The sequence below is a fragment of the Dermacentor variabilis genome, chromosome 3 (genome assembly GCF_050947875.1).
Source record: "Dermacentor variabilis isolate Ectoservices chromosome 3, ASM5094787v1, whole genome shotgun sequence".
Taxonomy (NCBI): domain Eukaryota; kingdom Metazoa; phylum Arthropoda; class Arachnida; order Ixodida; family Ixodidae; genus Dermacentor; species Dermacentor variabilis.
This window is the reverse complement of record NC_134570.1, coordinates 37,812,793-37,829,260: the sequence shown is the minus strand read 5'-3', so window position 1 is coordinate 37,829,260 and position 16,468 is coordinate 37,812,793. Positions and strand designations below refer to the sequence as shown.

At 45.0% G+C, this 16,468-nt stretch overlaps 1 protein-coding gene across 3 annotated transcripts in view; it reads left to right on the top strand.

Moving 5' to 3' along the window:
* The window catches only part of LOC142575425 (uncharacterized), a 44,062-nt gene that overhangs the window by 8,874 nt on the left and 18,720 nt on the right, over window positions 1-16,468 (top strand). For all 3 annotated transcript variants that reach the window (XR_012826643.1, XM_075684790.1, XM_075684791.1), the window contains exons 3-5: window positions 5,834-6,210; window positions 10,896-11,080; window positions 12,800-13,113. Coding sequence is in view for 2 of the 3 variants with exons in the window: in XM_075684790.1 (XP_075540905.1) it covers window positions 5,834-6,210; window positions 10,896-11,080; window positions 12,800-13,113 (876 nt within the window). In the remaining variant the exon portion in view is untranslated. The remainder of the gene's footprint in view (window positions 1-5,833; window positions 6,211-10,895; window positions 11,081-12,799; window positions 13,114-16,468) is intronic.

Below are 16,468 nucleotides of genomic sequence, written 5' to 3'. Positions count from 1 at the left end.
AAGCGGCGAGGCGGCGAGCACCCGCGCCTGTCCAGACCGGCCGCGTTGTCTGGCTATCCGCGCCGCCGGGAAGGCGGGGCATCTCGCAATTTCTTTAGCAATTTCAGGGACGTGTCGCCATCTTGCGGCACTTTGGGTTTGTGCGCGCACTTTCAATATTTTTTTCTTCGTGGGTCGGCGCGCTCCCGTCCGCTATCTACTTTTGCAAAATGATGAGCTCAGACGAAGAAGACGAGATCGTTGGCATTTTACTCGCCACTTGTCTAGTTGATTTTCAAGATTTGTTACAGCACAACACAAGACAAGGACAAAAGAAGGTATAAAGCGACGACACGGCGCCGTGTAGTCGTTTTATACCTTCTTTTGTCCTTGTCTTGTGTTGCCCTGTAACTAACCTTACTATGAATCCCAACCAACTAGCCCAACTTGCCGTTTTGACGCTCTTGAATAACAGAAACGAAAAGCCCAGAGAAAGACATTCGTTTACATTCCTTTACCAGCGCTTCCGCAGTGTCGGGCTCTGATTGGCTGCGGCCAAAGCGGCCAACTTATCCGCGCGGAAAAAATCGGTCCGGGCGCGATCCGGCCAAGCGGCAGCGTATTTTCCGCAAAGCGGAAAATCTGCGGCCGCTTGGCTGGATCCGCTTGTAGGCTTGTCCACTCCACCTTCGGTGTGAACGTGCCTTTACTCTGCTTCTTCTTCTCTTCTCGCACCCTCAGTCCGAGCACCCGAGCCCAAGTGCCTCTTTGTCTTCTTGCGAATCATTACAGCATATGTAAATCGTGCCATTGTATAAGGTGCATTGGCAACCAATGCTGGAAAGAAAACACTAACTTATAAATCGCAGAAAATACTCTTGTTTCTTTCTTTTCTCTGTGCACATAGCCGCATACCTTAGGAACTTCGTCATCACCATATGTGATCATGTTGATAGTGACCACAGTGGTTGCAGCAAGCAGTAGCTTTGTTTTGGTTCACTGCAGTGCGTGCACAATGCTGCAAACACTGCAGAAGCTGTTGAGGATGAAGAGCAGTTCTACAGTGGCCCCGCTTCAACCTGCTGGCTACATTGTGAGGGACAAACTATGTTGCTGAGCAGACCACTGCTGAAAAAATAAGCATGTGCACTGGTTGTTTTTGAAAAGCATGTCTTGAATAAAGACATGGGTCTTGCACTGCGATCACACTGCGAAGGAAGTTGAGGCCTTTGCTGCTCTGAGCGCTAATCAGTCACAAAATGACAAGAGTTGCAGCGTCCACACTGCTTTTGTACAAAATAGAAACAAGATTTGCTGATTGATCTAAGTAAATTAAAGCTTGTTGATGTAGCAAGCATTTATATTCAAAAGTAAACCGGACGCCGACCAAAAACATTAAAAAAAAGAAACTAAGACATTGCGGCTCCCATAGGGGGACTTTGTTTACAATCTGTGAGCTATCCCGACAACACAAGTTTTTGTCGAACCCCTGATTTCCGTAGTAAGCATTTGTTTATTGTTCTCTTGATACCCTCGTTAATTCAACATTCGGTTAATATAGGCATTTATTTTCAGTGTAGTGAAATCCGAATTCATTAGGTTTTACTGTAGTACATATTACGTACTTGGGCTGTTGTACAGTAAAGGTTCTTTAATCTTGCTGAGTTCAGTATTTAGCTCTTTTACGATACAATGTGGTCCCCCTTTACCGGTAAAAATTTAAATAAGCTAGAGCCTTGTTCTCGCTGTGGGCTCGGTGGCTGTGCCATGACATGGCTTAACCCACTTCTGTTCACCATGCAGGTCAGTAACCAGTGTCGCCTTTTCGCTAAAAAATCGAGCAGTAGATGCCTTATTCAGCTACCGGGCCCTCAGTGCTGTGTTTGTATCATGTCTGATTGTATTAACAGTGTTTGTTCTTTGCTACTTATGTTATCCGGAGACATTGAAACTAACCCAGGACCCCCCACCCTAACTGAAATACTAAACGAACTAAAAGGCTTGTCTTCTGGTCAAGCCCAGCTCATTGGAGACGTGCAGAGCCTAAAGAGCCAGCTCTCAAGCACCAATAAAACCATTTCTGAACTAGGCAAAAGAATGGACAGTTTAGAATCTCACTACCACCAGCTTCAAACGCTCCGAACGGAATTAGACACCATTGCAACCACCACCTCCCAGACTACTCGACAGGTCTCGGTATTGTAGACTCGGCTGGACAACATTGAAAACCGCTCCCGACGAAACAACTTGTTGTTTTATGGCATAGCGGACGACACGCCATCCGAGACCAACGCTCAGTCTGAGGAGCTAATCACTGCGTTTTGCAGGGACCATTTCAATGTAGCCATTGAATCTAAGGAAATAGAGCGTGCCCACCATCTTGGTCGCCACTTGCGAGACCGGTGCCGCCCCATAATAGTAAAATTTACCTCTTTTAAAACCAAGGAAACTGTTCTCGCTAATGGCTCTCAACTCAAAAATACACATTTTAGCATTGGGGAAGATTTCTCGCCTCACGTTCGGGACGCACGGAAGCACCTTCTCGCTTTTGCTAAAGAAAAATCTGGTCCTTTTCTTTTACGATATAAAACATTATTTATGGGCTCCAAATGCTACATATTCGACGATACAACCGAAACTGTCGAAGAAAAATCATAGCTACCCCCTCCCCACCCCAAATCATTAAATGGTTCCGTTCCTGGTCACAAAGCTCTCTCTTTTTCGATTATTTTCACAAACATTCGCAGCTTTCTTTCTAAATGCCACCACGTGTCAAGCCTTGTAGCTTCATCCAGTAGCAATTTACTTATTCTAACTGAAACGTGGTTGACCTCTGACGTCACCGATGGCGAAGTTTTATCTGACTTGCCCAACTTTAATCTTTTTAGAAAGGATCATCTCTGCACACGCGGCGGGGGCATCCTCATTGCTGCAAACAAACAGCTTTCGTGCTCTGTTATCAAAATATCCTCCGACCTTGAAATATTATGGTTAATCTGTCGTTCCGCACCACAGTCGGTGCTCTTAGGTGTTTTCTACAGGCCTCCTAGATACACTCCAGATTTTACACGCGAACTTAATATTTTAACCAAACTTTCGACTAAATACCCTAATGCTCGCGTCGTTCTCTTTGGTGACTTTAACTTTCCGAATATCGATTGGATGACCCTAATCTCGTCAGCACCCAATGCGAAAGAAGCTAAAGAATTTCTTCACGTTTGCCTAAACTTTAATCTTACTCAGCTGATATCACAACCTACACGAGTCACTTCCGATACCGCCAATATTCTTGACATAAGCTTAACAACAGATCCAGGGAGCCTGTCTTCTATAACATTTCTAAAAGAAATAAGTGACCACAAAGTAATTCATGCTAATTTTTCCTTTGGTCCCGAAATGCACCAAGCTTGCAGGAAAACAATTCGACTAATATGACAAGGGGAACTATGGGGCCATCATTAGTGAACTTAATGCCTTTTTTCCCATCGTTTCAAGACGGTTTTTGGGAATGACCTATTAACGAAAACTGGTCACTCTTCAAAAACAAAATGAACCGGTTAGCTGATGACTTCATCCCTAAGGTAACTTTCTGTCCCACCCGCCAAAAACCTTGGTTTACTAAGTCATTAAAATCGCTTGAAAACAAGAAGAAACGTCTTTTTCGTGTCGCCAAGACTAGAAACAGTGTTTGCGCATGGGACAAATACAACATTGCAGAAAAAGCATACTTAACAGAAGTGCGCAATGTTAATACTCATTCTTTCACACTGAGCTACCAAAAACCCTTGCTGATTCACCCAAACGTTTCTGGCAAATTCTATACCCACATGACACCCCTCCTGTTATCCTTACTAATCAATCTGGTCAAGAAGCAAGTTGTTCAGAAAGTGCCAATATATTTAATATAGCCTTTTCATCTGTCTTTACGAATGAACCTAACCCTACTGAAACAGAACTGTTTTCCGTTAGTTTGCCTGAAATGCCACCCATAAGCATTAGTTTCTCTGGTATCCTGTCCTTAATTGAAAAAATGAAATTGTCATCTTCTACTGGTACGGACGAAATAAATTCCAAGCTTTTAAAAAACACTAAGCACATATCTGCCGAATGTTTACTGTTAATGTTTTCCCAGTCACTCTCCTCGGGAATTCTCCCTTACGACTGGAAGTGTGGGAAGGTCATTCCAGTTCACAAAGCAGGCAACAGAGACTGTCCGTTAAATTACCGCCCCATATCTCTAACCAGTGTGTGCTACAAACTCATGGAACATATCATATACTCTCAGGTCATGCAGTTCCTTGATTCTAACAGCTTTTTTAATCCCTCTCAACACGGCTTTCGAAAAGGCCTCTCATGCGAATCCCAACTAGCCCTTTTTCTTCACGACCTGAATGCTAACCTCGACACTAACCTACAAACAGATGCTATTTTTCTTGACTTCACCAAGGCTTTCGATAAAGTACCACACAAGCATCTACTAATGAAGCTCTCTCAACTAAATCTGCCACACGACATTCTAAACTGGATCGCCCAATTTCTGACTAACCGCTCTCAGTTTGTTTCCCTTAACAATGTCAAGTCTGACTCGCTCCCTGTAACGTCCGGCGTGCCGCAGGGATCTGTCCTCGGCCCACTTTTATTTCTAATATATATCAACGACTTGCCTAATAATTTATGTAACATCCACATGTTCGCTGACGACTGTGTTATCTACGGCAAAATAACTAACATATCTGACTAAACAGCCCTACAGAATGATCTTAATAAAGTGTTCGACTGGTGTAACCGCTGCCTAATGACCCTTATTCCTAACAAATGTAAATTAGTTTCCTTCCACCGCCGCAAAAACCCGCTCCAATTTCCCTATAAAATCGCTAACATACCAGTTGAAACAAGTGAATCCTATAAATAACTTGGTGTAACACTAACCCCTGATCTTTCCTGGCGCACCCATGTCACGAATATAATTTCATCGGCTAACCGATCATTAGGATTTCTAAAACGTCATCTGCGTCACTCACCCTACCACGTAAGACTTTTGGCTTGCCAATCGCTAATTCGACCCAAACTTGAGTACGCATCACCAATCTGGAGCCCTCACCAAGTTTATTTAACGCTATCGAAGCAGTGCAAAATCGTGCTGCTCGCTTCATTCATTCTTCTTATTCATATGATATCAGCGTGTCATCCCTTAAGAATGACTCTGGTCTGCCCACTCTTTCGTCTCGCCGCAGGATCGCCACACTATCACTTTACCACAAGTTTTATCACAGTTCTTTCAGCCATCCACCTTACATCGCTCCTGCCGCTCGCACATCTCCCCGCACGGGCCATCCACTTCAAGTCATCCGACCCCGTTCTGGCACCACTACTTTTTCTGCATCATTTTTTTGCCGCGCAGCTTCAGAATGGAATGGCCTTCCCCACGACATTGTTTCAATCGCCTGTCCATCACGTTTTATTCAAAGTATATCCATATACCTGTCTTGTTAAAAACCTGTGGCATTTGTAGCATCTCTGTACAACCCACCCCTTATGTAACACCCCCTTGTGGGGTCTTTAAGGAAATAAAGTGAAGCAGACATTGCGAAAATCCACTGTCACGGCAAGCTTGCATGGGAACTTAAAAATGTGATTGTCATCCTTCCTTTGCTTTTACGTTTTTTCTGGCTTACTAAGCCTCTCGTTATGGGGAGAGAGGTCTGGTGCTTTTTTTTTTTTTTCAGAAAGGCCATTCAGCAGTAGTGGTCAAATTATTTTTCACTTTAGCGTCCTTTGGGCAATCCCTGTGGCTCCATGGGAAGGATGGCATATGGGCAGTTTGGCTTAGCACTGTGTTTCACTACCTCTGCAGTGAATGACGGCACTTCCCAGACCACTGCAACAGCGAATGGCACTGTCACGACCTCATCTGCTACAGCCTCCGTCAAGGTTGAAGCAACTGCAGCCACAACCACAAATGCAAACAGTGGCAGCGGTGCGAGAAATGGCCTGGCTGCAGCGATTGAGGCAGCCAAGCGGGACGGCATTCCAGTGGAGATGATCCAGGCACTGTACTGCAAGCTGTGTGATGCCAAGCTCAACGGTAGCCTTCAGGCGACGGCCCACTACGTTGGCAAAAGCCATGCCAAGCGAGTCAAGCAGTACCAGCAGGGCCAGGGCCGCGTGGGGCAGCAGCGGCTTAATGCTGCCGCAGCAGCTGGCGGGGATGCCAGCAAGGGAGCAGCAACGGTGAGTGCCCTGAGCTGCCGCAGATGAGTTTAAACCTTTTCAGTGCTGTGCCCAAACATACCTATTAGTCTGACCGCCGATGCACACCCCTGGTCATGTGCAAGCAAGGTCCTGTCACACTTTCTGCATGCTCCCAGCCTTTTCTGAGATAACTTGCAAATGTGAAACAGTCGTAGATGGATTGTGCCATCTACTTGGAAGTTGGTTAAACTGAAATTCCATGGTAGGCATTGTTTTTATGTGGCAGATAGCATGAAAAAGCTAGAAGAAATACTAGATGTAGGACCTCATTCATTCATTCATTCATTCATTCATTCATTCATTCATTCATTCACGGCAGCTTACAGGCTCCTCATTGGAGTAATGTGTAGGGAGGGTTACATGGCTAATATACATGTGGTGGCAAATACACTAACAAAACTCGATACATACTATGTATTGAGAAGTGCATTGTAACACAACAAAGACACAAGGCATTGTAACACGGTGATAATATGACGACAACATGCTCTAAAGCGCTAATGTGAAAAGCTGATTATACACACAAAGCGTGCGGTTCAATTTTCTACTGTATTACTATCTAAAGTCGAACCTTGATATATCGAACACAGATGTATCGAATTATTGCTTATATCACATGGGGTCAGATGTAAAAAGTATATATCGAACTCCGCTGCCAACTACAGTGAAAGCTCGTTAATTCGAACTTCAATAATTCGAACTTATGGACAATTTGAACTGTGCGATTTGGTCCAGCCAAGTTCCACAGAAGTCTATGCATAAAAAAGCCCGTTAATTCGAACGCGAGAAGGTTCCACCACAAATAATTCAAACTACGCGCCATAGCGCCAGCGGCTTGGCACCTGGCACACGGCCAGAGAAGCATGCATACTGCCTACACACAAGGCTATGTCGCCTCCGGAACGGAGAGAATGGCGAGAGAAGGAGAAGTCTGGAAAAATATAACCGGCGCAGCGTCGGCCAGAATGCAGCGGCGGCTGCCTTCTCTCCATTCTACGTTGACCTCCAAGACTTCTTGCCCATCGCGCATCTCGGGGGCTTTGCAAATCTCCTTTGCTATGTCGACGTGGACGAGGGTGCAGTGGTGTGTGGTGCTGAAAGATGAGGACATAATTTCTCAGGTCAAAAGCGCTGAACCTGTTGCTGCCAGTGATGATGAAGAAGAGGAAGACGAAGCGCCAGTGCAGCCCTCCGTTGTGGAGGTCATGGCTGGATTGAATGCTGCCCGTCTCTTCTTCAGTTTTGAAGAAGGCGAAGAGGAGGCCTTCTGCCACATTCGCTCATTGGAGCAAAAGTGCTAGCTGTCGGCTTCAAGGAAAAAAGGCAGACTACGGTCACGGATGTTTTCAAGCATTAAATTTCTGGCATGCCCTACTGCTTCCAAATCGCAGTGTACTGTTGTTCTTTTTCACTTTCGTTAGTTCGAACTTTCGTTAATTCGAACTCAAGCAGCTTCCCCTTACGGTTCGAATTAACAAGCTTTTACTGTATGTGCCCTCTCGTGAGAGGCGGTAGTCTTTTTCCTACTGCTACACACTAGGCTACACGCATGTGTCCACCATGCCGGAAACACCATTTGACCGTATGTGCAATCATGATAGGCGGCAGGCTTTTCTGCAACAGGCTTCGAAGACAGGGGTGGCATGGTTAGCATTTCTGATTGTTACACGCTCGCATAGATCAAGCCAGAAGCGCCATTTGGACGTAGTGGTGCACTCAGGCGGCAGCTTGGCTCGTTTGACAGTGCAGCACATTTAATTCCTCCTCGATGCTGCTGCCAGGCCAGTTGTGGTTATCGTGGTATGGTCTGTGCTGCATACGATGTTGCAATAGTTGCACATGTGAAGAAGCAAACGTCGCTGACATTTGCCATGAAATTGGCGGTTATACAGCATGTAGAGAATGGAAAGAAAAAGTCGATCATCGCCAAAGTTTTCGGCATGCTGCGGAGCACAAACATTTGACACCTGTGGGAACAAGTGCCATGGCAGCAAGCAAGTGCAAGGCTCACATAACAGTTCTGCTTTCGGCCAATATGGATGATAGCATGCAGCTGCAGCCCCTTGTGATAGGGAAGTTTAAAACGCCTAAGTGCATGCACAACTGCCCCAATATTTCTGTGACAACGCCTGGAATCGGAAGTCACGGATGGCTTGCAATAGCTCTGGAAAATAGCTGAAGGACTGGGACTCCGAGCTGGCGAGTCAGGGCTGCAATGTGTGCCACATCCTTGATAACTGCACGGCACACCACACTGATGTCCCACTTAGCAGCATAGGAATGAAGTTTTTGCCACCAAGCACTGCATCAAAACTCGAGCCATTGGACCAGGGCATCAGATGCATGATCAAGTCAATCTACGAGCGACGGTTACTGGCAAGTGGTGTAATGAAGAAGCTGCTGAACACAATCCCACAAGCACAGATGTTACCCTGCTCCCGACCTTGAGTGAGGCTGTGGCTGCCTTGGCCCGTGTACACCACTAGTTTGGTGTTACAGAAGGCAGTGAGTGGTTGGGCAAGCGGTTGCCAATAAATAAGCAAGCTACGTTGCTGCAGTTCTTTAACCCAAGGCAATAAATTGTTTGTTTGGCGCTTTAAGTGAGTATTCGCCGTGCCGGGAGTGATTTATTCATAACTTGCACAGGACTTTGACGTGTTTCTTACGTCATTTTATATATCGAATTCTGGCTATGTCGAACTATTTCGCGATCACTGCGCTGCTCGATATATCGAGGTTCAACTGTATTATACTATAGTACAATATGCTTAGTTGTACTATGTTAGTAAAAACCATTGTACAATACCAAAAAGCCACTCTGTGAGAGAACGGTTGGTAAGCTAAAAAGTATGAAATAAAAAATGAACAACCAGTGGCTCATCTGTTAAATTTCAAGTGCTGAGAACATTCATGTGCACCAGTACGGGTGAAACCAATGGACGTACCACATCTGCCGGCAGTATAGTGGCGAAGAGGCCACAAGTTGTTGAATAGGGTGCACCAAGATAGGCTTCCTTTTTTTCTACTGCTGATCGTGCCATATGTGCAGGTTAAAAGAAGGAACGTAGGACCGGGGGGGCACCCACCAGCTGCGGAACTAATGTGTGCCACCGTCAGTCAGGCCGCTTCTTTGTTTGGAGCACAGGGGAGGCCAGCAGAAAGCAGATTGTCCCGAGTTGCATCCTTCCCAGTGTGGAAGGGTGGGAGGCCATTTCTCTTGATGACTGGAAACGCCCTGGTCGGCAGTCTCGCTTAGTCTCTCTTCACATGCTGCGCCATGCTCCCTCAAGGGTTGCAGAATTAAGCGTCATTTCCTCCTATAGATTGCGATCACTATCATCACACTGTTTGCATTTGTTGGATCCTCGCTGTTCCCCGCATCTCGCGTCATTTTCTAATTGTTATTGCATCAAGCTAAATGGATGCGTGCACAAGGGTAGGTCAGCATGTCTAGGAAGTGAGAATCTTTTTTTTTTTTTTTTTTTTTTGAGAAGCTAGATATATTAAAGAAGCTTGATGAGGACATGGAAGAAAATGGAGTGGCGTGACCAAAGAGCTAGGCTTAGTGCCATTTATTGTGTCCAATATTGTTGGTCAGAGGGACCAAAATGTGCATTGTGCAATGCTTCAGCACAGATGCAAAGGCAAGGCTCACATAACAGTTCTGCTGGCTGCCAATATAGATGGTAGCACTAAGCTGTGGCCCCCTTGTGATGGGGTGAAGACTGCAAACTATGTCAAGGTGAAGGATGCCCTCTTAACATGCTTTAGACAGGTCACTGCTGCCGGGGTGAATTTTGATGGTTAGCTTCTTTGCCAGAAAGCCTCAGACATCGAATTATCACTCGGTGTGGATGGTTTTCAGTCTTCAGGTGGTTGGATACACCGTTTTAAGGGTAGGTGTAGCCTTGCGTACAAAACTGTTAGTGGTTAAGGCAACAAAGTCTATGAGTCAGTCATTAGTGACTGGATGTCAAATGTACTGCTGTCACTCATTGCAGGCTATGACGCTCATAATATTTTGAATGCTGACCAGTGGCCAGTCTCTCTCTACAATTGGCAGTCCGAGAAAAGCCTTTGCTTCAAAGGCAGACCTTGCCTAGCCGTTCAGAAAAGCAAACAAAGAGTAACAGTTCTATTCTGCTGCAATGCTGACAACTTGTAGAAAATGAAGCTGACCCTGATCAGCCCGACCCCTATGGTGACCCCAATAGCGACCCCTTTAGTGGCAGCGACTCTCTCTTAGCGGAAATTAGAGGGCAGTGAATCTGTTTAACATGCGTCATAGCCCTTTAAAAAGCCTATATTCAAATAGGCCTCAGGCAGGCCTATTGTTGGCCTGCCCGAGGAGGATTTTCAAGCAATAACTGTTGCTCAAAATCCCTGATTACGGTATTTACCCGATTCTAACAAACGCAGACACAATGTCAACATTGCCTGTATGGTGGTCGTATGCTTTATTACATGATATGGATGTATTGCTGCGAAGCTGACTTTATGAAACCAGCCACCATTGTGCAACAAAAATTAGATTCTTGCCCATTTTCCTTGCTAAAAAATCAGGTGCGTGTTAGATTTCTACAATATTTAGAAGCTTTGATGTAATTTCTTTATTCAAGTCTTCTTCTTTAATTGGAAGGTGCACTGAACTTTTGTTGTTGCAGGACGGAGGCAAGCGGCCCGTGCCAGATACCTTGGAGAAGTTCTGCAAGCTCTGTGATGTGGCATTTACCTCGGAGATCCAGGCAAAACAGCACTACGATGGACGTAACCATCAGAGGCGAATGCGGGGAGAGCCTCCTCTTCCCAAGGGCTTCTACAACCCAGCCACAGGGCGCTGGCAGAGGCAGTGAGTTGATCATTTCCCTTTGTGGCTGTGATTTTGAGGTTGCCAGAGTTTGAGCTAGTTTTTACATGTTGCAACAAGATAAAAAAAATTAGCGATACAGTCCCCCACCGATAATTTGGACTTCATGTGTACCGCTCAATAGTCCGACTGATCAGGAACCTAAAATAGTGTATTCACCGGAAATTGACTTTACTCCTCAAGTGGCCAAAAAAGCTTTTCGTGTTGCTGCATGCACGTACGTTTGCCTGCAACCTGATGAGTTCCTATTTAGACTCACATTATTTAGTGCAAAAATGGTGAAACGTGGAGACACATGAATAACGCAGGATGATGCACCACTTCCAAATGTAACTTCTTTGAAACAGCAATTGCAGCACTGTAGATGCACATGGCATAACCATCACTTCCATCACCAACTAAACATCGCCATGTAGAAAGTTAATCTGTTTATCCTGGAGGACTTTGGAAGCTATGCTTACACACGTGTGCTCTTATTGATAAAGTAAGCTTCTACCATTTTCTTGCTCCAGTTTACTTGTGAAATTTCTTAAGCTTTGTTTGCTTGTGAAGCGGCGTGCACTGGCAAACCATTGTAAGAGGTGCCATATTATTTAACAATTTTTTTATTCAGTTATTTTCATTTCTTATCATTTATTCTGATGAACGGCTGATCTCAGCAAAAAGAATGGAAAATGTGAATAATCTTTACACATTGCAGGCTCAGCTGTCTCAGCTTTCGGCTAGTGATAAAGTTAATGTAAAGGATTTTGAAGGTTGCTGCTTGTGGTGCCAAGCATGTCTGACTTTCAAAACAGGTTACTATTTTTGTGCTTTTTCTTTTTAATCGTGTGGGCTGTACCCATTTAAATAAGAAGTACTCTTACATGATATAGCAAGCAAGGACAATGCTAAAAATTTTATGACAGCATACCACTGTTATCTCACAGTCTGCTTTGAGCCTTCCGCACTACATCTATATCAAATAAGAAAATATACTGAGCTGTATCAGTAAATTACTTTTCTGAGATGCCAAAGAAGCCACTGTCATCACAACAAGAAATTAGTGCTGAATTCCAAATGGTAGGTCCCGGAGCAATCGCGGATCAAAACTTACTGCTCTTTTTGGAGCAAGTCTGTTGCAATGGCAGATCGGGAGCGGATTTCAATCCGAGATTGCCATGCGAAGCAATCCAAACCCCTCTGTCAAGATTGGCAGATTTTTCTGTGTGACGTAGTTCCTCCAGCAACTGCTCACTGGATTGTCCATGTAACAGACGACATACATTAGACAGCAAACAAAACACGAATAGAGACAGCACATAAGCAATTGGTTGTTTGGGCAGCGATGGATAATGATAAACATCATGCTGTTGTCACGCGATATCTTACGAAAATCACTATGCAGCCAAAGTGTCCCCAAACTGTTTTGGACGAACAGAGTTCGTGCTACCAGAATAGGTTCTCCTCTTGAGCGTTCAGGATGGGAAGCGCTCGCCTATGGCTTACGTGGTGTATTGCCCACCAGATGGAAGCACTTACTTGACGATTTCGGTTTCTCCTGCAGCAGGAGCGCGGTTATTGTGCTCCTGACACCTAACACTTTCCTCACTAATATCAGCAGGTAGCAAATGTGCTTGGAGCATATATGAGATATATTGTAGGTATATTAATTTCACGTGCAGCTTCGCTATGACGATGTATCACATTGTTTGACTGCAGACCGCCTCCAGGAATGGCCCTCAAGCCCCCAACACCAAGAAAGCCACCAGCCCCTGGGAACCAGTTCTACTGCGAGCCGTGCCACTCATCGCTGACCTCTGAGCAGCAGCTGCAGTCACACCTGCAGGGCGCCAAGCACAAGGCGCGGGTGGGCGGCCTGTCCACTGCAGTCACAGCGCAGGTGGTGACGGCGAATGCTGCTGCAGCCATGGCTGCGGCTACGGCTGCAGGCACAGTGTCCACTGCTGGAGGCCGGCCCTCCCAGCTACCACAACCGTATGTGGCCTTTGTGCCTGGGCCTACCATGACCTGTGGTGAGCAAGTTTCAATCTCTGCTGATGCTTTTTCTCTGTTCTTGGCTGCACTGTAACTGAAAGCAAGCTTATATTTTACTTGCTCCATCCAGGGCTGGTCAGTATCGATGACAAATACTTAAAAGGGGACGCTTCACTTACGAAAAAGCTTTAGTTTGAGGCAAACTCCGATTTCCCTTTTCAAGCAGGGTAAAACATAGAACATTTTCTCTGCTAGTCTGCCTCAGAAACATGGGAATGTGCACGCAGTGTTTCGTGCAACCTCTTCGTATGGCTTCGTACACGGCAGCCACACGTCTCACCAGGCCCAATCTATTTAAAGAGAAAACTGCACGTCAAATTTCTGTTGTGCGATTATAAGGTCATTACGTATTTAAGAAAAAGTTAATGTTAGGCATCTTGTACTTCTGGACTTGCATTGTTTAAAAACAATTAACTTTACTTGTAGGTGAATAGCATATTTAAAATAATGATAAATGATATTTGTTTTGATGACGGCTATGAGCAACCAACCCTTATATATAGCTTTCATTGGTTACGAGAAAGCGTTTGATTCAGTCGAAACCTCAGCAGTCATGCAGGCATTACGGAATCAGGGAGTAGACGAGCCATATGTAAAAATACTGAAAGATATCTATAGCGGCTCCACAGCCACCGTAGTCCTCCATAAAGAAAGCAACAAAATCCCGATAATGAAAGGCATCAGGCAGGGAGATATGATCTCTCCAATGCTATTCACAGCGTGTTTACAGGAGGTATTCAGAGACCTGGATTGGGAAGAATTGGGGATAAGAGTTAATGGAGAATACCTTAGTAACTTGCGATTCGCTGATGATATTGCCTTGCTTAGTAACTCAGGGGACCAACTGCAATGCATGCTCATTGACCTGGAGAGGCAAAGCGGAAGGGTGGGTCTAAGAATTAATCTGCAGAAAACTAAAGTAATGTTTAACAGTCTCGGAAGAGAACAGCAGTTTACGATAGGTAGCGAGGCACTGGAAGTGGTAAGGGAATACATCTACTTAAGGCAGGTAGTGACCGTGGATCCATATCATGAGACTGAAATAATCAGAAGAATAAGAATGGGCTGGGGTGCATTTGGCAGGCATTCTCAGATCATGAACAGCAGGTTGCCATTATCCCTCAAGAGAAAAGTGTATAACAGCTGTGTCTTACCAGTACTCACGTATGGGGCAGAAACCTGGAGGCTTACGAAAATAATAATAATATTTGGGGTTTTACGTGCCAAAACCACTTTCTGATTATGAGGCACGCCGTAGTGGATGACTCCGGAAATTTTGACCACCTGGGGTTCTTTAACGTGCACCTAAATCTAAACACACGCATGTTTTCGCATTTCGCACCCATCGAAATGCGGCCGCCGTGGCCGGGATTTGATCCCGCGACCTCGTGCTCAGCAGCCCAACACCATAGCCACTGAGCAACCACGGCGGGTGGCTTAGGAAAAGCGTTCTACTTAAATTGAGGACGACGCAACGAGCAATGGAAAGAATAATGATGGGATAAGAAAAGAGCAGATTGGGTGAGGGAACAAACGCGAGGTAATGACATCTTAGCTGAAATCAAGAAAAAGAAATGGGCATGGGCAGCACATGTAATGAGGAGGGAAGATAACCGATTGTCATTAAGGGTTACTGACTGTATTCCAAAGGAAGGGCAGCGCAGCAGGGGGCGGCAGAAAGTTAGGTGGGCGGATGAGATTAAGAAGTTTGCAGGCAAGGCATGGCCACAATTAGTACATGACCGGGGTTGTTGGAGAAGTATGGGAGAGGCCTTTGCCCTGCAGTGGGCGTAACCAGGCTGATGATGATGATGATGAGCAAATATTAATAGTGGCGTGCGAATATTCAAAACTTTGAATTGGCTGGTTGGCTGGCATTTGATTCGATTCGAAAGACTTTTACTATACGAAATATTCGAACCCCCCAAAAATTGCTGTCAGGTCTATAGTCAGCTTTGCTGTGATACACCTGTGTTATGTGGTGAAGCATACAGTATTCTTGAGGTGAAGCATATTAAGAGCAAGAAGGGCACGGTCACAGGGCTTCTGCTGGTGCTTATCGCTACCCAACACTGTCAGCTCAAGTACCTACACTGTACTACCTCTTCACACATGTGGACGGCACCAGCTTCCAAGTGGAAACCTCTGCGTCTGCTACAAATCTGGCTAAGTACCTTAAAACTCTGTTTCCAAACTACCAATTTGTCGAAGTAGCAAGCCTGGCAATGTTTGTAGACCCTCATTCTAAAGTACTTGTGTACCATTAGGATGCTGCAATGGCAAACTGGGTTAAAAACCTGACTTTAGAAGAAGCAAGGAAAATTTCATCACTAAGGAACCCAGAGGTGTTCTCAACAATGAAGCTCCTGAAGAGGCTCCTTCCCAGTCAGCACTTTGGAAAGGCGTTGTAAGCTTGCAAACCAGAACATGCACAGGTTGGAAGATATGTGCGTAAGGGAACTTTGGGCCAAAAATAAGATCTGTGTTAGTGGTGGTGCATGTCAATACGGTGAGACGGGCTAGTTGGTTGTTGAAGCTTGCATTCACATTCTCAGCATAAACTCAATACACACACCCACAGAAAGAAAACATGGCATAAGCTTGGTGCCTACAGTTGTCTCAGCTCGTGAAGAGATCCATTACCAGGCACTAGTGTGTTCAGTGAGCGGCTGTTTTGGGTGTCTGAAGGAATTGAGATGTGCAGAAGGGTGTCACTGCTCCCATAACATGTTGAGCAGCTATCCTCCCTTCATGACAACATTAAATAACTGCTGTTGTGATACTGTAAGCAAAAGTGCTGCATTAGAAAATTTTGCTGACTGCAAAGTATAATTTTCTTGTATATTATTTGCTGTGCAACTAACACTTATTTTGTAGCTCTGGTTGGTGAAAATAATTGTGTTTTCACATAACCAATAGTAGTTGTATTAAAAAGATATTCAGTTCAATTCACACTTCGTTTTCATTATTCCAATTCGCTTTGAAACTGAAATTTTGATATTTGCCTACCCCTAATTAGTAATGCAAAGTCTTGCAAATTCTTGCAAAGAATAAACTGAGGGTCTTATGATGAACAGTGCAATTGCCATTTGTGTAAACTGCTTTGGCTGTCGTCCCGTCATGCAGCCGTCTCACAGGTTTTCAGACCTCGGGTAGAACTTCATGAAACACCCATGAGATTTGCTGTTTTCTTGCTGCCAAAACATGCTATTGTATTTACTGCATTTTCATGTTGTGCACTTAACCATGACAATGTTTCTCATCAGCTGGTCCTGCAGCGCGCTTCTTTCCAAAAGGAGTCAGCATTGCATGAACATACCTGTATGTACGAAA